The sequence below is a fragment of the Colletotrichum siamense genome (assembly GCF_013390195.1).
Source record: "Colletotrichum siamense strain Cg363 chromosome Unknown KSG_Cg363_contig04, whole genome shotgun sequence".
Taxonomy (NCBI): domain Eukaryota; kingdom Fungi; phylum Ascomycota; class Sordariomycetes; order Glomerellales; family Glomerellaceae; genus Colletotrichum; species Colletotrichum siamense.
This window is the reverse complement of record NW_023501017.1, coordinates 2,601,199-2,623,312: the sequence shown is the minus strand read 5'-3', so window position 1 is coordinate 2,623,312 and position 22,114 is coordinate 2,601,199. Positions and strand designations below refer to the sequence as shown.

At 54.3% G+C, this 22,114-nt stretch overlaps 5 protein-coding genes across 5 annotated transcripts; 4 read left to right on the top strand and 1 right to left on the bottom strand.

The window, feature by feature from the left end:
- Window positions 1-1,074: 1,074 nt before the first annotated feature.
- Window positions 1,075-1,879, top strand: CGCS363_v006635 (uncharacterized protein; the record flags this gene model as incomplete). Its single annotated transcript, XM_036638484.1, has 4 exons — window positions 1,075-1,412; window positions 1,470-1,523; window positions 1,584-1,679; window positions 1,753-1,879. The coding sequence occupies 4 exons, from the start codon at window positions 1,075-1,077 to the stop codon at window positions 1,877-1,879; spliced, it is 615 nt and encodes a 204-aa protein (XP_036496253.1).
- An 813-nt stretch (window positions 1,880-2,692) lies between these two features.
- Window positions 2,693-5,276, top strand: ING2 (PHD finger protein ING2; the record flags this gene model as incomplete). The annotated part of the gene is made up of 2 exons (XM_036638483.1): window positions 2,693-5,077; window positions 5,130-5,276. The coding sequence occupies 2 exons, from the start codon at window positions 2,693-2,695 to the stop codon at window positions 5,274-5,276; spliced, it is 2,532 nt and encodes an 843-aa protein (XP_036496254.1).
- A 5,742-nt stretch (window positions 5,277-11,018) lies between these two features.
- On the bottom strand, window positions 11,019-11,918 carry CGCS363_v006633 (uncharacterized protein; the record flags this gene model as incomplete). Its single annotated transcript, XM_036638482.1, has 1 exon — window positions 11,019-11,918. One exon carries the CDS (start codon window positions 11,916-11,918, stop codon window positions 11,019-11,021), a length of 900 nt encoding a protein of 299 aa, XP_036496255.1.
- A 2,603-nt stretch (window positions 11,919-14,521) lies between these two features.
- CGCS363_v006632 (uncharacterized protein) lies at window positions 14,522-15,075 on the top strand (the record flags this gene model as incomplete). The annotated part of the gene is made up of 2 exons (XM_036638481.1): window positions 14,522-14,744; window positions 14,798-15,075. 2 exons carry the CDS (start codon window positions 14,522-14,524, stop codon window positions 15,073-15,075), a joined length of 501 nt encoding a protein of 166 aa, XP_036496256.1.
- A 2,465-nt stretch (window positions 15,076-17,540) lies between these two features.
- Window positions 17,541-21,985, top strand: CGCS363_v006631 (uncharacterized protein; the record flags this gene model as incomplete). Its single annotated transcript, XM_036638480.1, has 3 exons — window positions 17,541-17,561; window positions 18,475-18,596; window positions 18,715-21,985. 3 exons carry the CDS (start codon window positions 17,541-17,543, stop codon window positions 21,983-21,985), a joined length of 3,414 nt encoding a protein of 1,137 aa, XP_036496257.1.
- Window positions 21,986-22,114: the final 129 nt, after the last annotated feature.

Below are 22,114 nucleotides of genomic sequence, written 5' to 3'. Positions count from 1 at the left end.
CGACGACGCAAGAGCCTGGCAGCCTGGAAAGAAGGAGCAATTCATTCGGGCTTTGTTGCGGTGTCTACGCGACATGGGCGGCGGAGAACGCAGCTGAGGCACTCTTTTTCTGCCCGCTCTTAATCAATGCATGTTTTGGTGAGGCGAGCTCACTTTTTCTTCGTTGGTTAATGTAGCGAGGTGGTCGGACATTGGGCATGCTTTTCTTTGTAAGGGTGCAGGCGAGGCTGCGCCCTCCCCCTCCTCCCGGTGACCGAGGAGGCCGGGTCGGGATGATTTGCGCAGGGCTTGATACCGAAAGGCGGGTACTTGGACTGTGTTTCTTGTCAGGCTTTCTTTTTGCGGGTCCCACCGGGGTTTGGGGAGGGAACTGCCCAGGGGTTCTGTTTCCCGGGTATTGGTGATGAACTGAGACTATGGAGAGGAGCGTGTTCAGGTGTTCATGGGGGCGCGGACATGGTCATGGTCACGAACGGGATGGATGCTTGTTCCGGCGTCTGCCGCGCTTGGGGAGGCGTGGGTGAGGGCGGGATGATTTGCCCGGCGCAGGGCGGTGATGTGCAGCCGGGGTCATGGTGTTTGTTTCTTGGGATGGTGGTGACGATGATTTGCCTTGCATTTCTTGGGACATGCACATCTTAGCGCAGGTGAGCATGCCTGTTCGACGTTGCGTGACGGTCGATCGGATGCCTATCTGGTGCTCTCGGGCCCTTGCTTCTGGTGGTGACCGGTCATGTTCTGCGTGGAGGTGGGAATGGTCGAGGTTGACTCTTGCTGGGGTTCGCGGGGGGAAAGGGGAGTGAAATTGCGTCGGATGCAACCTGGAGTGTTCAGCTTTGCGTGCTTCTCTGTGGGTTGTATGATGCGGCTGAGGCGTTTGTCGGTGGGATATCGATGACTTTTCTTCGAGGACGGCGTTCTTGAGGAGCGTGGGGACTTGGGGATCTCCATATATGAGTTTGGGATCTCCTCGAATAGAGATGAGATTTAGAATGAGCATCGTATTCTTCTTTCACGGAGCATTATTCTCAACATTATTCTGCATTTGCTGCTGCGTGTCTATTGATTCTCCCAATGTCTTCTTCCAGATCCAAGAAGTCGTCCAGGAAAGGCCAGGAGAGCACGCGAGAACACAACTACGAAGAGCAGTACGCATCACCGGCGGGGACGGACAGCTACTCTGCTTCCTCGTCGACGACGGCACCAACCACTGCTGATCCGGGGACACCCAAGCAGACGGTGCTCAAGTCCAAGTCCATCAAGAGCGAGGGCGAGATCACGCTCCAGGGACCCATCGAGGTTGCTGGGTCGGTGAGGTCGGGGGGTAATATCACGTTCAACGGGGACTTTGACGTCCGGGATAAAGTGGAGGCGTATGGAGGGATTGAGGTTAATGGAAATCTGTCCTGCGAGTAAGTCCCTCGGAGAATTTGGGCTTGGAAAAGTTGGGGTGCTGATGAATTTGCAAGGGGCAAGATGAAGGCGTATGGCAACATCAATGTGGCGGGGTACATGTCTGTCGGGTAAGCAATACGACCGGCTTCAAGCACTTGACTGACTGGAAGCTGATGAAGATGGTCCAGTGACAAGGTCAAAGGCTTCGGAAAGTTGAGAGTTACCGGTACATGCGAGGCTAAGGAGCTCGAGATTTATGGCAACACGACAATCAATGGCTTTCTGTAAGTCCCAGATGTGCCCTTTCTCTCCGCGTGGCACGACAGTGATCGTAATGCTGACAGTGCCGCGATGCAGAAAATGCAAAAAGATGACGTTGTATGGCACCCTCACCATCATTGGCGAGAACTCTGGGTATCAGGCCGAGGAGGAGGAAAAGATTTGGGGTGCGATTATCAGCCGCGAGGAGGAAGCGCGCTGGTGAAGCATGGGATGGGATGTGTGTAGTGTAACTGAGACATGCATGCGAGCGTCTTCCCGGGGTCCTGGGAGACGGACGTGGGATGCAGGGGAGGTATTCGGGCTAGCTGAGTTGGAATTATGGGAAACGACCGGCGGGAAACATTGTTTGTACGATATGGCGTTGGGAGGCTTTTGTCCGTTCGCTTTCGGCATTGGGAATGGCGCTCTTCAATGGGCTATTTTTAGACACATGTTGAATTGGAGTGTCCTCAATTGAATGATGCTTCCGTAGATTGAAGATGTCGTGTATATTCAAGAGCCTACAGTCTCGAGAAGAGGAAAACACGTCTGCCTAAGAGTGCAGCTAAACGGTCTCAGCTCTGAAGTCGAAAGCTGCGTGTGACGATCTCGATTGGCATTGTTGATCACTGACACTAAAGAGTCACCTGGTTCGGCGAGGTCCACCGTGACGGGGAGATACTGACCTGGCCCGTGCTCGAGCCGCCGTGGAGCCCGGCGGCAGCCCGGGTATGGAAATTGTATGTTCCGACGACGTGCACAGACCAAGTCAAGGTCAGCTCAACAAGGATCTGTCAGTGGATGTCAGGGGCCCCGCTACTTCCTGCTAGCGTCAGGAAGCTTCCCAAGCTAAACTGGGCGACGCTCAAGGTCGCGACTCCCCTCGTAAACGCGCCAGCCGACAACATCTCAAAGTATGCGCAGCATCGAATTGCAGCGCAACCAACACCCACAACCGCAATTCACGATACAAATGCATTCATAGGGATCAGCCCCACGAAGAAGCGGCCGCAGAGACATTTTCAGCTCAGCAAAGATGGCCACCACCGAGGAGCGCGCCGGAGACGCCATGGACGTCGATGTGTCGCCCAAAAATAAGACCACGGTCGAGCACGACATCCGCCAGTCGCTTGGCTCCATCAGCAACTCCGTCGAATCTCTCGAGATGCGCGCCGATCCCGATGCGCAAGCCACCGTCACCGACTTTCTCGACTTCACCGAGTACCTCCCTTCCGATATGATGCGATCCCTTACCCTGATCGGCAAGCTCGACCAGACCTATTCCGAGGCCTCCCTCAACGTCCACAACCTCACCTCCACCTGGGGCAAGCTCCCCAGTCTTCCGGCCGACGAGAGGCCGTCTCCCACACAGCTGCGCGCCGATATCTCAAGCAGCCTCAACCATGCTGTCAGCTCGAGGGTGTATTCGCATGCCGAGGCGGTGCGCATGTCAGAGAACGTCAACCGGCATTATAATCGCGCAAATGCGATCCTGGCGAAGTTGAAGAACATGATGGAGAACTATCCCGCGGAGGAGCAGAAGAGCCCTGTGGCAACGTCCAAGTCACCGCAGATGGTCAGAGCACCTAAGATGATGCGGACCGGGGATGGGGAGAAGGTGCGGCGTCCACGGATTCCTAGGATTACTGTTCCTGGTGAGGTTCTTCCGCCGTATGACCAGTTTGTGGCCTACTCGGATGATAGCGACGAGAGCTCCTCCTCCGAGGACGAGGAATCTCTTCCACCCACCCGGTCTACGCCTGCACCAAGAATCAAGGTCGTCAAAACACCCAAAGCAAGACCTCCAAAGACTCCGAAAGCACCAGCATCGCGTCCTCCCAAGGTCCACACTGTGCCAGCCACTCCTGCCGCTGCGTTGCAGCCGCCACCGGAGAACGCCGTGATAGGAAGCACGGATGCCCCCTGGCTGCAGCTGACGCCCTGGGAGCTTGCCAGGCTCAGGAAGCGCATGAAGAAGAACGCTACGTGGAACCCAAGCGATACTATGATATTGCGAGAGCTAAAGACACTTGGTCGTGGTATCGATGCCTACAAGGAGGCAAAGAAGAAGGCCGAGGATGAAGGCAGAACCTTTGATCAGGTTCCGCCGGCTCTTGCGCCTGATGCTGGATCTGAAAACAAGCCGATTCCCGAGGGCGCTATAAGTGCTGCTGCCCTCGCATCCGACGACATTCAGCTGAGCAACAGGGGCATGAAACTAAACGAAGCGAAGAAGTTGAAGCGGGAGTCGTTAGCCAAACAGGCGGCCGAGGAGGCTGAGGAATCCGCCCGGCAGTTCAGAGAGGCAGCGCGGCTTTTAATGTCTAGCGACAAGCCACCCGCACCGTCAGTTGCCAATAACGAGCAGACAAAAGCAGCGCCCAAGTCAAGCTCGAGGTCTAGGGCGAAGGCGATTGGCAACAAGCGGAAAAGAGACTCCATCCCAGAGGCGGAAGCTGAGAAGCCAGAAGTAGTCGAGACGCCAGCGCCACGTCCGGCACCGAAGCGCACGAAGACGGAGACTCCGGTCCCGCTGCCGAATCTGAGAGCCAATCTTGCCTCTCAGCCGTTGACCGAAACTCCCATTCCGCCACCGGTTCTCACGCCAGGAGGTTCCGCTGCCACGCCCAAGATGACTACGCCGGTGCCCATCCCTGTGCCAGGTCAGGAGCATGCACCTGGGACAAATACTGCGCCAAAGCCTGCCAATACAAGTGCACCAGCGTCATCGCCAACTGGCTCTGTCGTTCAAGCTGGACCACCTCCCGCGCCCATCCCGGCGAACATTGTAACAAAGCCACCGGCCGAGACGCCGATTCCACCGCCGGTGCTGTCTCCCAAGAAGTCAACAACACCAATTCTTCCACCTGTTCGTGACCCCGGAACACGTAGAGAGACAAGGGGCGAAGCTAAGAAAACCCAGCAACAAGTTGATCCTCCTACATCTGTGCCGCAGCCCCAGCTGCCGCTCGTACACCGCTCATCGTCCGCCGCTCCGTCTATCAAGCAGTCGTCCTCCCGGGCGGCGACGCCAGGCACCACGCCCGTCCCGGAGAGTCGTCGTCCCAGCTCGCGAGGAAAAGCTAGTAGTCAAGAACCACAGCCCTCACTGGCCGCCGAGCGACCCCGTAGAACTAGTACCGCTAGGAACACTCCTGTGCCAGAGATTAGACAGCCGAGCAAGAGAACCAGAAAGCCCGCGCCTGGTATCGTCAGCAAGACGAACGCTGGAGGCAGTAGTGCCGCCTCTAAGCGAAAGGCCGCGCCGAAGAAGAAGCGAACCCAAAAGAAGGAGAAGGGCCAGCCGATCGAGATTGAGTTGGAGGAAGACGATGAGGGAAACCCGATTGACCCCGACGAGCCGAGGTACTGCGATTGCAACCGCGTTAGCTTCGGGGATATGATTGCATGCGATAACGAAGTAAGTCTCTCTGCTTGGCATGAGCATCCGCTTGAGCTAATAACTTGCCTAGAACTGCGACAAGGAATGGTTCCACCTTGAGTGTGTCGGCATGGCGCAGATACCCGCGCGCACGACGAAGTGGTATTGCCCTGATTGTCGTGTACGTCTGAACATTGGAGAGAAGGGTGAGGTGAATGCTAGGGGTATCAAGATGTAAGATGACGCGGGGACACGGAATGATTCATTGGGCACTGCGACGGCGTTGACGGGGGTTGAGGCGGACAGGGCCGCGAGACCCATCATGACTACAGGTCATGACTGTACTTGTACTACTAGTGTATACCCTCTTGCAATGCTCATACTTTATTTGGTTGATGAACAGACACATCCGTCGGTTCCTGGAAAGTAGGGCGCGAGGAAACGGGGACGTACAAGAAAGGGGAAGTGGGAAAAAAGGAATCCCAACGAGATTCGAACCTCTAGCCCCAGCGGTGTATAAGGTGGACTCGTGTTGAGCTGACATTTGGGCCATACTCGGCATATTCACGGCCACCGCAACACCCGCTGTTGCCTGGCTGGAGGTGTGAACCTCCTTATATACCAATGGCACCTGCCTTGGGATGCTTCACCCGCGCCTTCTGCTGTTGCCGATGCACAGTGCGTTCTTTGTCCTCGTGCCCCTCGCTCTCGCCCACTCTACAATTATTCATTTTTCCCTTCTCTCTCCCATCTACTCTACATCGACTAAAACTCAGCCCGTCAATCGATGGAACTCCCGTCTCACGTCTCAACCATTCCGGACATCCACGTTGGCCTCCGTTCACCTTCGGCGGCCGGGGCCCACCTTGCCTATATTGGAAGTAACTGTGAATTCTCCCTCCAGGTTCACAGTGCAACGCGTTATTGCTTTTTGTCGCGTCGCGGATCTAGACTGACCTGCCTTGCGCGGCTGCATTCATTATTTTCACTTCGATTTAATTCTATACGGTTCCCTCTTCCTTTTCACGTATTTAAGTCGTCGGTTTGCCGCCCTTGGATTCGATCTCAAACCAGCAGCTGCTGCCCGCGAACCTCATCCCAGTCAGACGCCCTTTCCTTGCAACTTCTAGATTAAGACCATGGGAATCAATGGGTAAGTTTCAACTGCGAAGCATGGGCAGAATTGTGCTAATGATTGTCCATTTTAGGTTCTGGGATGTCATCAAAGACACCGGCATCGACACTTCCTTAGCACGATGGGCTGCGGACCATATTAAGGAGCATAGGCGGCCACTGCGGATCGCTATAGATGAGGCGCACTGGCGTTACAAGGCCATCACTGTTGAAGCCTTCGAAGAGATCAAGAGAAGTTCGTCGCCACACTGCTCTATTGCGTTTGATATCCTACGCACCCAGCTTGCCCATGCTCCTTCCTCCCGAGTCCTTACTTACACTTGCCCAACAACCGAAATGAGGCACATCTAACATTTGCCTATCTAGGAACTCCTCCGGCCAGACCACGCGAGTTGAACATGCTCGATCGCATTTGGTCCCTGGTGCACATCGGTATCGAGATCATCTTTGTGTTCGATGGTGAAGGACGGCCAGATGTCAAGCGCGACAAGAAGACCGAGGATTCTACAGGACGAAAGGCCAGGGAAGAGAACAGCGGGTTTTTCAAGGAAACCTTGACGAAACTCCACATACCCTGGCGCCAGGCTCCTGGCGAAGCCGAGGCTGAATGCGCTGTCCTACAGAGGCTAGGCCTAGTAGATGCGGTCTGGTCGGAGGACTCGGATACGCTGATGTTTGGGTGCACCGTCCTCGTCAAAAATCTCCTCAAAAGCAATGGACAAAAGAGCAAAGACGAAGCAAAAGTCTATCGGCTGAGAGACATCGAACGGAAGACGGGTATTTCAGCGAATGGTATCGTTTTGTATGCCATGGTGGCGGGGTGCGACTACACCAAAGGCCTGCACGGCTGTAGTACGGCTGTTGGCCGAGAGTTGGCTACAAAGAAGATACTTGTGGAACAGTTTTCAGCAACATCGGCAAATGCGGGCGAAAGCAGCTGGAATCTGTGGCGAAGGCGACTAGAGGCCCAACTGGGCAATCTCAGCCCCACGTTGAGATCTCACTTCGACAAAGACAAAGCGAACATCAGCCAGTTTCCGAACTTTCAAGCGTTGGGATATTGCCGAAATCCCAAAGTTTCCAGCGATAACGAACTACGCAACCTAGACTGCATACAGGGTGACTGGTACAAACGCCATTCCACAGAGAGCTTGCGCACAACCATACCGCACATGAGAGACAGATTTCACTACAATAAACCGTCAAAATGGTGGTTTCGTCACCTGGCGCCCGTTGCCTTGAACCAGAGATTACTGGCCCTAGAACCCGGCGCTCGCGATCTCGTCAAGAATGTTAGGCAGAAGAACCAGGTCACCAGCGTTGTCGACATTGACCCACGCCAGATATTTCCAGGCATTGAGGAAGCTAGATGTCCTCAAGGAATGCCTGTACTTAACGGGATTCGGACTGGAAAAGAGGCTGACAGCGCTGTCGTGGGGAAGCCTCTTGAAAGTGTTCAGTCTGTGATTCTGGACGCGGTTCTCGGCTGGGGAATGTCCGACGAGGAATTCTTCGAATGGCGGAAGGGCCCAACGAAAGCGTCAAGTGGAAATTGCAAAACTGCATCTAAGAAAAGAGCGTCACCCAGAATCCAGACAGGACAGCGCGGCCGAAAGAGGAATGCAGAAGATTCTCCTCTAGTAACATCACGGTCTAAACAACCGGCAATATCCAACCCCCCGGCAAAATTCAAATTATACGACGACCATTTCTTGGATTTATTAGGCGACTCTTCATCCCAAGAAATAGGCTCAGGGGCAGTACTGTCAGGTGTTCTTGAAGCGGCAAGCAAGCCACTAAATATTGTCGACAAATCAACACCGCTCAAACCTACCAATCAAGTCAGAGAAGGATCTGTGAGCTTTCCCTCACCAAGGAATAGGAATGAATTGTCAGTGTCACGAGAGACTAGCCAGCCCCAAGAAGATGGTGTCAGCGAAGTTGTGAAAACGCTGAGGAAGCATTACTCCGCGGTTAATTCCGTCAGACATCCGCTAACACAGAGTGTCGGTTCGGCGCAAGTATTGTCATCTGTGGCAAGGGGAAAGGCGTTGCAAGGCAAGGGCGGGAGCATTGATAACCCAATCAACTTAGACGATTGACGGGAAGTGGATTTGAATCGCGCGCTAAGTACTTCATCTGGAATGTTTGACCAAACTAGATTAGCTTTTGCTCGACTATGCAATTGAACGAATGTCAAATAAAATTTGCTTCACTCGAAAGTCTCACGCTCTGATTGTACTAAACACAATCAAGGCCGTCAGGTTTCAAATTTCTTTGGAAGTGAGATTTAGGCCACAAAGACTGGAACAGACACAATATAAGAGACTTCGGGGTAAAAGCATCTGTCTCACTTACGGCTGTCTTCATGACCAGATAGTCATACAGTTCTTAGTTCATTTTGCACGCCCTCATGTAAAACTCTCGTCTTTCTAGACTCACTCATTTACTCCAAAGTTGCGACGTCACCTGAGTGATTTGACTCTCAATAGATAGCTTGCTCTAACACAAATAGATGGGTGCATGAGACCGAAACTAAGATCATTCACGTTCCAGGCAACGAGTTTTATTGTAATTGGTGATCTTTAATGAAGGATATAGTAACTTTTTTGTTTCTGAAACCAGTATCAAATGCTGCGCTGTAGCAAAAACACTCCCCAGCGCCTAAGTGAGCAGCGAAGCTATTAGAGATACATGCGTAGATTTCTGCCTTGCGGCAATAGAAAGCAATCCGCCCCCCACACACGTACATGTCCTTTTCTTTTTACAAACCACCTCCAATCTTGCCAGGTCGTGAAATGTTGTCCATAAGAAACGACAGCGAGCTAGACTATTTCTTCTCCCGCTTCAAAAACTCGGTGACGACCTCAGGGAAGGTGTCGACGACGCTGCCCTTCTCAGCCTTCCAGCCAAGCTTCTCCATCCTGGAAGCGCTGACGCGCATGTTGATTCCGTACATGATGGCAATGTGCATGGCCCAGGTGTCAGGCGGCGGCGGCGTGTCGTCGGGGTCGTAGTCGCTTCCGCCCATGCTGGTTCTCGCGGCCTCGACCACGCTGACCGACTTGATCTCCTCGGTTTCGATAACGTCGTGCTGCTTAAGGACGGGCACGAGGTGCTTCATGAACTTGGCGAACGAGATATCCTCGCCAGTGGCGAAGTAGTACGCCTCCGGTCCCCAGAGCTCAAACGGCTCAGAGTCTGACGCGCCGTTGATGGCCTTTCCGATGAGGATCAGGAAGATTCTCGCGAGGTCGGAGACGTCGATCCAGGCGTGGGTGTTCTCTCCCTCTGCGATTTGCCAGCCCGTCTTCATGGCGCGGGCGGTGAGGAAGATGGCGGGCGTGGTGATCGGGGTCGGGTGCTCAATGGAAGGGCTCATGCCGCCGACGAAGCCGGGCGAGACAATGGCCACGTTGACGTCTGAGGCGGCATCGCGCACGATCTTGTCGGTCACAGCGTGCGTGTGGGCTTCACCCTTGAAAGCGAGGATGTCCTTGATGTCCTTGATGTCGTCCCACCAGCGGGCGTCCTTGGAGCCGGCGGGCTCGTCCCAGATGAGAGAAGCTCCCGACGTGTGGATGTAGTATCCCTTGGGTCCTTCGCGCGCCTTCAGGCCCGCGAGGATCGCCTTGATGCCCGCATCGTGCGTGATGTCAGGAGAGGTGTTGATAACAATATCGGCCTCCTTGCTGCACTTCTCGAGAAGCTCAAAGTTGCCCGTGTCACCGACGACGTAGCTGACCTGCGGGTACTTGCTGACCAGACGCTCCGCCTTTGCCTCATCCCGCACCAAGACCTTCACTTTGGCGTCGGCATGTTGCTTGAGAAGTAGTTCAAGCACAGCGCCGCCGATGTGGCCTGTACCGCCAACACTGTGAATCTCTGGTCAATATCTGATCTCTTCGGTGAGACGGCGATGAGCAAAGCAACTCACAAAAAAATCTGAGCCATGGTTGACGATGTCAATGTCCGAGGTCTTGGCCGGTGCTTCCGGGAGAACCACGTTTCAAATCCTGGGAGCCACGAGATTTTTATTACCCGAGCGACCCCTCACTAATCCAATGAAGATCTTTGTGTTATTGGACTCCACCGGTGTGGGACGTTGATGTTCAGGGGCCGTCTGCGAATCGAACCCCAGACAGTCTGTGGAGCTCTCATGCAAGAACAGCTCAGTGGTTGCATTACTTTGAGGTCTGCCAAGTTGAAGAATGAGCCTGATGCGGCATGTGCCCTGCGTGGTACGAGTTTAAAACTACGGCATTTGGAATGCATCTCGTTATCGCACCGCTTCATTACGTTGGCCAATATCAATGACGTAGTGGTAGGGCATTTTGACAGTTATGCTGGGTGAAGAAAAGATCTTTGTTGCTGTGCAAGGCGGAAGAAGCTGCGGAACATAATCTACAGGGGGAAAGGTCTCAGGATCACCAACTGACCATTATATAAGATTGTTCGACCCGCATACTGACTTGACGACTCCGCCATCCATACTACGAAGCGTCGGGCGGAGTTGGACATGTCTCTTACACATGGGTGATTCTAAGTTACTTATGGAGGATGTAAGTCGACTGTCATTTTGATCTTCGCTGTTGTCCTCGGTATTTTTCTTGGCCTTACTAGGTGCGTGATTGATTGCACAAAGGCTTATGAATCTAATAACAGCTCAAACCCATATGAAGTAACTGGTGCAGCCTCTCAATACTTGGTGATTAGTTCTTTTTAGTCATCCTTGAATACATAAGCCTCTTTCTGTGAGTGGATCAAATATCAAGATGTAGCACTGGCATAATTAGGTAGTTGGTGCCAAAGATAGTAAAGATGTCTGCTCAGATAGCAAATCTACTTAGAAATAGCTAACGACTTTGAAGCAGCCGTGATCTCTCAAGAAACCCTCACCCTCAGCTGAAAACATCCACTGAATTGCCGACGGAGACTCAAACTTTTCGGTGACCATGTAGACACGATCCTTCTTGATATCTGTTGGAGATTCCGTCTTACTGTAAACTGCGTTCGGCAATCGAGCCTTAGTACCAACGATGATAGTAACTCCGCGATATTCGCGGAGGTCGCCCGATAGAATCTCTCCTCTTCGAGATGACCAGACTAGTTGTTTCCACAGGAGGTCCGTCCAGTGCAGGCCAGAGAGAACCTCTTCGTCTGGCAGCTTGTCAATCTCATCGACTGGTATCGTTATCTGTATGAGCGCGATTGATGAGCGACTCGCCCTGCGCTTCGCGTAAGCGCCTTCGAGTTGGGCGACCTCGATATCGGGGCTGAAGTAGAATGCTGATGAATGTCCAGAGAAGTCTGAAGGAGCAGGACTTCGAAGATCCGCGATACACTCAAACGCTCCGTTCTCGTCGAAGAGCCGATGGGCACGACCCAAGTCTGCAGCTTTGTACAGTTTCAGTTTGTACGGAGGCCCACGACTACCTTCAGGCAGAATGTTGTTGGGTGCCTGGCCATCGTTATTCGCTGTTGACGATTGTAGGGGCGGAGGTGCCGTGGAATTGTTTGCACATCTTTGCAACCAGGCGTAGCGCATCTCGACGGTGTCTTTAGCCCAGAACCGTGCAGACTGAGCCAAGCGAAGGTGTTTGAATTCGGGGTCCATAATGGCATCTTGCGTGTCGCTGTTGATGCCGTAGCGAGTGAGTGAGTTTCGCCATTCTGTTTCGTCGTCGCCCCAAACATCTCCGTCGTCTTTCTCGAGGCCTGCAACAAAGAAGTGGTCGAACGTCATCTGCAGGCCCCCATCATAAGGGTCTGTCTCGCGGCTAACGGGCCCTTCCGGCCAATTTGACCACTTCGTCCAGAGTTGCTCTGTCTTTTCCTGTGAGAATCCAATCTCGAGGAGAGTTTTAAGGGAAACCAGAGAGTTGGCAGACATCTTAGCTGTAGCTTGGCAGAGTCAATTTGTTGACGAAAGTGTAAAGCTGGAGCTGCGAAATCGGGATTGTAGGATGAACAATCAAAAGGAAACGACAGGATGATGCCGAGGGTGCCGCATTTAAATAGTACTATCTAGCTTCCAGGTATCCGAATTTTCGAGCACCTTGTTACACATCACTGCAACCATTTTGTCTTCTGGGTTAGTCGTCTTCGAAAGGTTCGTGCGTGGGAGAAGTCTCTGCCTTTGCCTTCGAAGCAAATTACTGAAGCTGAAATGCCAGTGTTTTTCGACGGATTAATGTTTGGCATTGAGTAGAATGGGCTGATTCTTTTCTTATGCGTCACTGGTGATGTTCTGATGTCATGAAGTGACTAAATTACCTCTCAAAAGCTGAAGGTTGTAAAGGTTCTCCGTCTTACTATAGGTGTTACCTTTGTTGGCCTTAATGTCTAGTTCATCTTCAGCTTAACTATTTAATGTACAGTAAGTAAAACACAGTTACGCTTAAGAGGTCCTGTGAACGGATTATAATATAAGAGTCTTGCCCAACTTTTAGGCAGATGCATACTTCCCTTCTCCGTACTCTTGTCATACCCTTACCGTAGATACTCTTACTATTGGTCTTTTACAACTCATAAGAACACACCACCACCACCACCACTAAATCGCCATGGCTCCTCAAGCGAGAAAGACTACCACAAAGCAGGCTTCACCGACGAGATTTGGGATCCCATCAAGAGCGCAGTCGTAGAGGTAGGCAACATTGCTAAGTTCAGCCGGAACCCACACCTCGCAAGAAAACTGCTCTCTACGCATGGCCGCCTGCTGTGTGAAGCGGCATCTCGAGACCGCGTTTGGGGCACCGGATACAGTGCAAACTATGCCATGAACCAACGAAAGCACTGGGGAGAGAACCGCTTGGGAAAGGCGCTGATGGCCACACGAGAGCACCTGAGAAACGAAGAAACGCGTGGCCAGAGACCGTGGGATCGGTAGCAAGACTGAGCCGTCATTCTCCCTTTCCGCGACGACGACTTGAGCGATATCGACCAAGCCTTCCCCAACCACCGCTACCACTATGACATCGATCCATCCACCGGCAACTTTCCAGAGAGCAAGCTACCACAGACGATTGTGCTTATCGCCCTGCCCGACGTATGCTCCCAGATACTGTCGACGTAAGTAATGGCCCATTGCCGTCGGCAAAGACAACACTGACATCTGCAGCAGCAAGAAAAACAACACGCCCGGCACTAGGGCGCCAATCACCAACAGTCACTCGCACCGCGCTGCAGCCCGTAGAAACGAAAACTTCATAATAAACAACAACAAAAACGCGCTCAGCATGAGGACTTCTCATCAGCGGCCATCCGCATTCCATTCCAATATCCGCGCGGCCGCCGCATCTCACAGATAGCGAGCAGGTACATTGAGTACATATTATGCGCCGGCAAAGCTGGCCACCCCAACAGCACACATCTCGCCTGTACGGACAGTTCCGCCCAATACTTATCCAAAGCCTCTGAACTTCGCGGTTTGACTGTTACTAACTTGTCAGTTGCCACAAGCTCACTGAACCACACTGCTCACGCTCCAATGTCTTGGTTCCTCTGGAGGATCAATATAGGGGGATAGGTTTTGGTCTCCAAGTCAAAGGCTTTGCAGAGTCTTCGCGGGCAAGTCTGCAGCTAACATTTAATTATTCAAACGGCAAAAATAGCAATACCATATGTGCCGCGACAACATGACCCAAATAAATGTGAAAAGTGAATGTAAGAGCCAGTTAAATGCTCAAAGTAACGTTGCTGAGCCTCTAGCGCCAAGAACTTCACTGGAATGCTGTCCCTCTCAGTGAAATGCACAACCACAGATACGCCCCAGCATGCAATTGTGCAATGGCAAAACCCGACAAAAAAGATTGGTTCTCCCCTTCCAGAATCGAACTAGAGACCTTTCGATGACAATGTAACCATTACAGTCGAACGTGATGAACCAACTACACCAAGGGGAGATATCAGAGGCTAAGCCTCTCTTGGTGAGATGCTCGGTGGAGCTGATTGCAGTACTAAGAGGGGCGACGCCCACATCAACCTCGGAACCCCGCGAAAGGCGGCACTCAGCCCGCATCCACAGGGAGGAATCTCAACGACTCTGATTACCGATCCAACTATCGCATGGTAGTTTTGAAGACTACGACAGGTTGCTGTGCGTTAGCCGCGCAATTGCACCATCGTCGCAACGGAAATTCCGACTCTCATGATGTTCTCCCTCCCCGGATAACAGTTCCGAATTTCGGGTGCCGTCAAGGTGCCCGGGCCGAAGACTTGACTAACACTGGGACTTGGGACGGGTATAAACGTCACACACCTCCGCCGCTCGCTGGTGTGTGCTCGCATACGTTGAACCTAGTATCAGTGAGGAACAGAAACAAGTTCACTGTACGAAGTCGAAAAATGGGAGAATTCGCAGCGACAGAAGGCGTCGAGCCGTACGACAGCTACTCACGGCTGGAGCCGTTCTCGCCGACCGAGACGGCTATGGACCGGGACCTTCGGCTCCGCCTCAGGGACTTTTACCGGACGAGCGACAACAAGGAGCTGAACGAGCAATGGCTGGCGTTCTTCACGCCGGACGCGAGAGTCAAGATTGGACCGCAGGCGGCCGAGAAGCACGAGAGTACGTACGACGCGGGTGATGAGTTGCAGCCGTAAGCTGACACTTGGATCAAGACCTCCGGCAGCTGCGGACGGAGATGTGGGGCTCAGTCGCGGCGAGGAAGCACTGGATCACGAGCGCAATCGGGTCAGTAACCGAGCAGGGTGTGCACGTCATGTTGAAGGGTGGTGTCAGGAGAAAGGGGCTGGATGGAAGTGAGAACGTGTTTAGTTGGGCTGGGAGTGCGGCATGGCAGAAGCACGATGGTGAATGGCGAATGGATGATTATCGGGTCTGGCTGGACCAGTGGGCTCCGATTGAGGGGCCACTGCCTTCTGAGTCCAACTTTTGAAGCGTCGAATGCGACACCTCGGACACTGTAGAGCCGAGAGGCTGGGAGTTGTCAAGGCAAATTTAGAATTGGACGACGTACGTCCATGGCATTATCCGCCGAAAGACAGATGTTGGACGAGACGCTGGGAATTGGCGCAAAGTGTGTTTTGTCGAACCCACTGACTGCGCCTTTTCACGATGGCATTCCGGTGTTCCATTCTCAGGCTGACGGACGGGAGCGCATCGAATTTGATCTCATCGATGACGATGGATTCATCCGGTAGTAGCTCCGACCTCAAACCGCTCCATGCGCTTGCGCTTCGACGAGGTCGCGACCACGGGCGTCCCCGTGCCATGCGTCGTCCGCGTCGCCTCGTCCTGCACCATCTCGCCTCGCTTCGCCTCGTTGGATTGGGGCTGTTGTCTTAGGTAATGACCCGACGATAGCCAGAACTCAGCTTTCCCAACAGATGACTTCATAACCGGCATCTCATCTTGAAACGGTGAGGGTTGAGAGGTTCGAGGAGTTCTCAGAGATGCGAGCCCGCGGGCATAAGGAGGGGTACCAGGAGAGCCCTACCTACGTCAGTGGTGGTGTGTTGTTCTCGTGGGCCACGGGAGAGCTATGAGTGGCCCGTTCACCTGACTTGGTGGCCCCCCGTCCTCCACCGAGGGGTCAGGTGTCTTTGTCAGTTGGATGGTCTGGCCAGAAGAGTGTCGGGTGTGGCAGTTTAACAGCTGGCGCGCGATAGGATGGACGGGTGACCGATGACGGGGACGGGGGGGTAAAATGGGATGGGCGACGGCACACCGTAAAGAGCCATGGAGAAGCGAGGTTGCGAGGCAATTTCCAGGTTGGCGGTAGGTGAAAGACGGGCAACCGTTATTTTAGTGTACGAACCGTCGTGCTGTTGTTCCGGGGGAAGCTTGGTTGAGAGCGTCCAGCAGGTTGTGTCTGCGCCGCCGTCACCAGGCCAAAGCGGAATGATGGCATCGGTCACCCCCGGATCGTTACTATCATCCGTCGTCCACTGCGGGCGCAGGCGTGTGTAGGCACGCACAGCCCAGGCGTCAGCAGCTGGTCCCGGACACAGGGGTGAGATTGTAGTGATTTGACGGAGATTGATGAGCGAGATTGGTGGATGAGGGGGAGAAGGTGGAAGGAGTAAGTGACAATGGGAGTGTCAGTTCGGCATTGGTCTTGGTATTGGTTGACTGGGTTGGCTCTGACTAGACCCGGCGCCGTTGCCGCCTGCGTCCTGACTGCTAAGAAAGAGTGAGAGAGACAGAGACAGATTCCAAGGTTGGGTTGCCCGTCGCCGGCCTCGGCAGAAGAGACTCTGTATGCGTATGCAGAGCTCAGCTTAGCACCAGGAGTGTGGTGTGGTGTGGGAGGCCAACCGTCAGGCACATGGTAAATCGGTGGAAGTGTATGGAAGAAGAGATGGTGAGTGTTGAGCGAGACGAGGGGTCTCAGACAAAGATTGAATTCGTAGCGTTGGATCGTGTCCCTCTGACAAGCGGATGTGACTTTGATGTTTGCGTCTTCGATTTCGCACAAGGAGAGGACTACCGCGCATCTGCGGTTCCGTGTTGAAAGAGCTGCTGGAGGCGTATCGCAGATAATGCGATTGTTGCTCCTGTTGATGGCTGGGCTGGACTGAACTCCGGGACACCAGACCAGGCCAGGCCAGACCCGACTGCTCTACCGCGTAGAGAGAGGCCTGGGCGTGTCTACCTGAGTGTCAAGCAGCAAGTGTCTGTTGCTGATGTCTGGGATACGTACCGCCGTACCTTAATGGCTTGCAGTGCCAAGTATCCCGAGATCGAAACAGGTATTTCTGCGGCTATTGTTAGCACAAAGAATACCTCGGAAGACTTTATCATCTTCAACCTGTCCCAACCACCCCCTGTCCGATGAAGAAGGCTGGCTCCAGATTGGTGCGCTGTATCTGTAGCTGTATCCGCACTGCGTCCTGCATCCTGCCCTGCGCTACATGCCGCCGAGATGTACCGGAGGCCATGCTCGAGGGGCAGAAGATACCTCGCACCTGGAACCTCCTGCCTTGCAGTTGCAGTTGCGGGACAGTGCCAAACAGCAGCAACAGCAGCAGCAACATCAGCGCGCAGCACCAGTGCCCTGGATGTCCCTCTCCCCGGAAACACCCCTCACCCTCCCACCCTCTTTCATTCCAATCCTGGCCAGCTGCCTGCGCTTGACACCCCTGCACCCTGGCCCCAGTTCCTCCAACTGGCTGTCCTGATTGAAGTGGAGGGCGTGGAGGGGTGGTTTGGAGGGGGGGCATTCAGTGAGTGACACCTTGGGGGCACCGCGCCGTCCTCGGGTTGTCGAGCTGCGAAAGCACGCAAACGCCCCGCTCCCTCCCGCGGAGAGCAGCTGCTGCACCAGTGACCTGCTGAGGGACGAAAGTGCAGGTGGACTCTGAAGGATGTCGCGAGGGGTAAATGAAGTACTGCGTCGCAATGTGGAAGTGGAAGTGGCAGGTTAGTTGGGCTGATGGTAGGAGGGGAGGCGCTGTGTAAGGAAGGTCCGGCTTCCCGTATCTTATCTGACCTCTTCTGTTCCATTACGGCATCCGATGTACCGCTGTACCCATTCTTAGACGACCCCGGCGCGCCTGTGATTTGATGGTGGTGTACCTGACCAGGCCCGGCCTGACCTACTGGAGACCTGCTGGCGGGGAGCACGTACCAGCACCTACCTACTCCGTACCGGGGACCTGCTATGCTACCTACCTACCTGTCGCCATGACTGACCTCACTTCCTTCCCCCGTGCTCCTTCCCTTCGACTCATCAACAACAACCAAACCAAACTACGATAGCAGCATTCCCGTGAACATACTCGTCACGTCACGTCCTGTCACGTCCGTCACGTCTTTCCTCTTCTGTTTCCTTCTATAGACTGTTTCTTCACTTGCGACCGTAATTACTTCCTCTCCATTTTGGCTGTGCCTGGAAAGAACGCCGCTCTTTACACTTCTGCTTCTTCCGTACAACCTTCACCAACGACAACTTGCACCAACGATACGAGGCACAACTTGCCTATTTTCTCCATTTGCCATATCGAGCCGTCGTTCAAACCGAAGCATATCCCAGCGTCTGCGGCACTTTCACCCTCCGAGGTCATCTGCCGCTTTTCTCGCCGCGTTCCGTCATCTCTAATAGACCCAACCAACCGTCGCTTAACCCGATACCCCTCATACCACCATCGAACCTCTTATCGCGATCCTCCACGACTCTCCATACATTCAAAGTACTCGTATTCTCTGAAAGGGTAGAGCTACCTTGCGGGAACGCAGGTTCTTGGAGCAGGAAACTGCTCCAACTGCGGCGCAACACCACTTGAATGCCGAGTAAGTTCGGACCTACTCCGCGCTTCTGACGCATACGCGCCAGGTTCAGCAGACGAACATCATACTCATGAATATTCTCAAAAAAGGCTCTAAGAAGGACAGAAAGAACGCGAAAGATGGTGGAGTTAGCGCCGCGGTGACGAAACTCGCCGCGGGCAAGTTTGCGTACGTTCTTACTCCCCTCTCCTGAACCCCGCCATCAGCACCTTTGAGTCACTGCTGCCTTGTTCTGCATCTTTGCTTCAAACCTTTGTCGCGACAACTTCCACTGACATGTTCAAAGAAACGGCAGTCCTTCCAAGAGTCCCCCCTCCGATGCGTCGTCGCCTCCCGTCAACTCCCCCGACATCAGACCCATTGCCCAAGGCTCGTCACCCTACGATGGGCACCCCACCATCTCGCCGACCCTGGATGCCCTCTCCACGACGTCTGTGTCCGCGAGTACTGCTGCAAGCACAAACCACGAATGGGCAAGAGGAGGCCTTGCTGGTTCTCCAGGAAACTTGATTAGCCTCATGGGTGAATCTCCGCCTACCCAGCCGTCTTCCTACGAGGATTCCGGTCGCCTCCACCACGGGTGGGCTGTCCAGCGCCAGTCCTTGACTCCCCAAACTGCGTCGCCCTCCCCCCCAAACAGCATGCCAAATCATATGAAGCGCCCACTCAGCTTCCAAATGGATGCCCAGTATCCACTTGAGGCCTACCATCAACCGGCTGCAGCTGCAGCCTTTCGCCGTAGCTCCATGCAGTCGCAGCTGTCCCACGCAAGAGTTGGTTCTCACCCTCCACTTCCCCACCAACCGCAGCCGCATTTTTATGGCGCCCCGGATATCGATTTCGACATGGCCTCCAAAGCCGGCTTGAAGGCTGGTGACAAAGGCTACCATTTTGGCTTCGACAATCTGCCGTCTCCCCACACCGAGCTTGTTCCGGGATCGGACAACGTCGCACTGGCGGGGTACGAGGGTGGCCTGGAAGTCTACTCCGTGACCAAACGTGGCCTCGACCGTGTTGCCGGCCTCAAGGGACTTCGGGGTGGTGTGTACAACGCAAAGATTCTGCCTTGGTCCACTCCAAACGACCAGGCTGAGCTTGGCCCTCTGGTCGCCGTCGTTGTCCACGGTCCAGTTCTACCACAGACATCGCCAGAAATCGCCATTCAAACTGCAAATGAGACCATCGCTGAAGAGCGCGAAGTTCCTGGCAGCCCCCGAGCGGACGGCAGCCAGAAAGGAGGGCCCTCTGGGCGGTTCACCCCTGCGATCGAGTTCTACCAGACTTCCGTTGAGTTGTACTCCCTGAAGACGGGGAAGCTTGTTGACGTACTTCTTCAAGCTCCAAAAGTGCCTCTTTCAACGCCAGTGACGAGCCCAATCTTCAAGGCGCCACCTCCCACAGGCGCGTTCACCGTCAAGGCCGATGCTGGCAACATTGTTATAGCTTCAGGCGTGAGCGGAGAATGCTGGGTTTACCGACAAACTGTGGATGTTGTCGACAGTCCTGTTCGCTTCGGTTGCGTGGGAAAGCTTTGGACCAGCCTTCAACAACTCCCAAGAGGGGAAGTTGCGGAAGAAGCGGAGCGAAGACATTCGCCCGCACCGCCGCGTCCTAACCCTCAAACGCCAATTCTGTCGCTCAACGGCAAGTGGCTCGCCTACTGCCCTCCCGCCGCCAATTCACAGATCGCCCTTCGCGCACACGTACCGGTTCCCATCTTTGGCAAGGCTCCCGGGATTGCCTCGGTAACTTCGCCTGTGGTTCCTGGTGTTACCGGCGCAGTTGACTCTCCTATGGCAGAGAGCATGGTGAACAAGATCATGCGCGAGACCACGCAGGAATTGATCTCTGGTGCGAAATGGGTTGGTCAGCAAGGCTTGCAGGCCTGGAACTCGTACTGGAACAAAAGTGCGAACCAAACGCCGCCCCAACAGCCGAGATCGCCACCACTCGCAGCTCAGCAGTGGGCTGGTTCCTACCCTCCCCGTCACGATGCGCCTCAGTTCCCGCCAACTCATGGTACGCCGGGCCAGGCGGTCACTAAGGATCCTGGTCTTGTCTCTATCCTGGACCTGGACAGTCTGCCAACTTCGGCCGTGTTGCATCCTCTGATCACATTTGCTTCGCCTCTCGGATGCAGCTTCCTGTCATTCTCGCCGACAGGCCTGTCGCTGTTCACAGCAAGCGGCAAGGGCGACGTGCAAACCGTTTGGGACCTGATGTGCATACAATACACCAAGTCTTCCCCGCTTCAGGTACTGGCGTCTAACAGCGCGATGGGCCCGAGAGTACGTCAAGTCGCCCAGTTTTCGCGAATGACTGTGGCCCGAATCGTCGAAGTTGCATGGTCGAAGCCCAATGGAGAGCGAATCGCCATGGTCACTGAACGAGGAACTGTTCATCTTCTTGATATGCCATCGAGCGCGTTTACTTGGCCTCCCCCTCGCCGCCGCAAGGCAACGGAAGAGAATGGAGCTCCAGCGTCGGACGCCCCTAGCTCTGCTGTCTCCATTGCTTCTAGTGCCTTTGGTGCAGCCTATCATGCAGCCAGGCCTCTCATCACTCGGCCGCGTAGGAGCAGCTCGAATGCGCAAGGCGTGGCACACGGCAACTTTGTCGATTCTGCGAGTGTTGGTGGCAGGGCGATCGCTGCCAGCATTAGCCATTCCCTCGGCAAGACCGGTGTTGCCATCAACCAACTGCGTCACACAGGAGAAAACCGCGTGTCTCTGCCGCAAAGCCAATGGCTTCCCACAGCTTCATGCGTCGTATGGATTACTGGTAGAAAGTACCATACGCTTTACGTTGTGGGCGATGGTCTCGTCCGCTCTTACCCATCCAAAACCCGTCGCCCTGCACCGACGCCTTCAAAGCAGCGAATGCCACGAGGTAGTCGATACAAGGACTTCAAGGTGCCAGCGCTGCCAGATGATGGATTTGCCCCTGCTGTTAGGCAATTCATCGACTCAGATGAATATCTTGACTTGTCCGATCGAGAGATGGACGCTGGCAATACGTTGACTCTGGACCCTCGTGCTAGACCGCTGCATGCTGATCTGAGCGCCGAGGCATCGATCCCGCAAGCTGAGATAGAATCCAGCGCACCTTACCAGCCCTTCCATACCGACAGGCGAGTGTCTCTCTTCGAGTACAATGAACAGGCCTCGAACCCAACTCCCTCGCTGGCTGCACTCATGGCAGAGACCAACCTCGATGAGCGACCCACGCCCAAGCAGAAGAAGCGGCAACAGCGCCCCCAGGTCTCATACACCCCGGTGGAGCCGAACACTTCCCAAGCATGGGCGTTTGGTCAGCCGCTCAACATGGTTCGGCTGGACGTTGGACACCACTCGGTTTCAGAAGATGAATTCAACATCTCGGATGATCACCGGGCGCTTCCGTTGTCTTCGATGGAGAGAGTCATGCATCGTGGGGAGAATGGTGACGAGATTGTTGTCACTACTCGGAGACGACGTGGAGCTCGTCATGCGGAGGATGAGGATGGTTTTTTCGAGGACGATTGTGAAGTCCTCGACTTTGCTGATCAGAGAGTTTGAGAAACAATGCAAAGGGCGTTGGGAGCCAGGTTAGACCAACAGTCATTCGCGCCATGATTTCATTACTGGATGGGGGAGGGGTCGGTATGTAAACACGTTTGCTGGCCGATGCCCTAGGATCATGGGGGC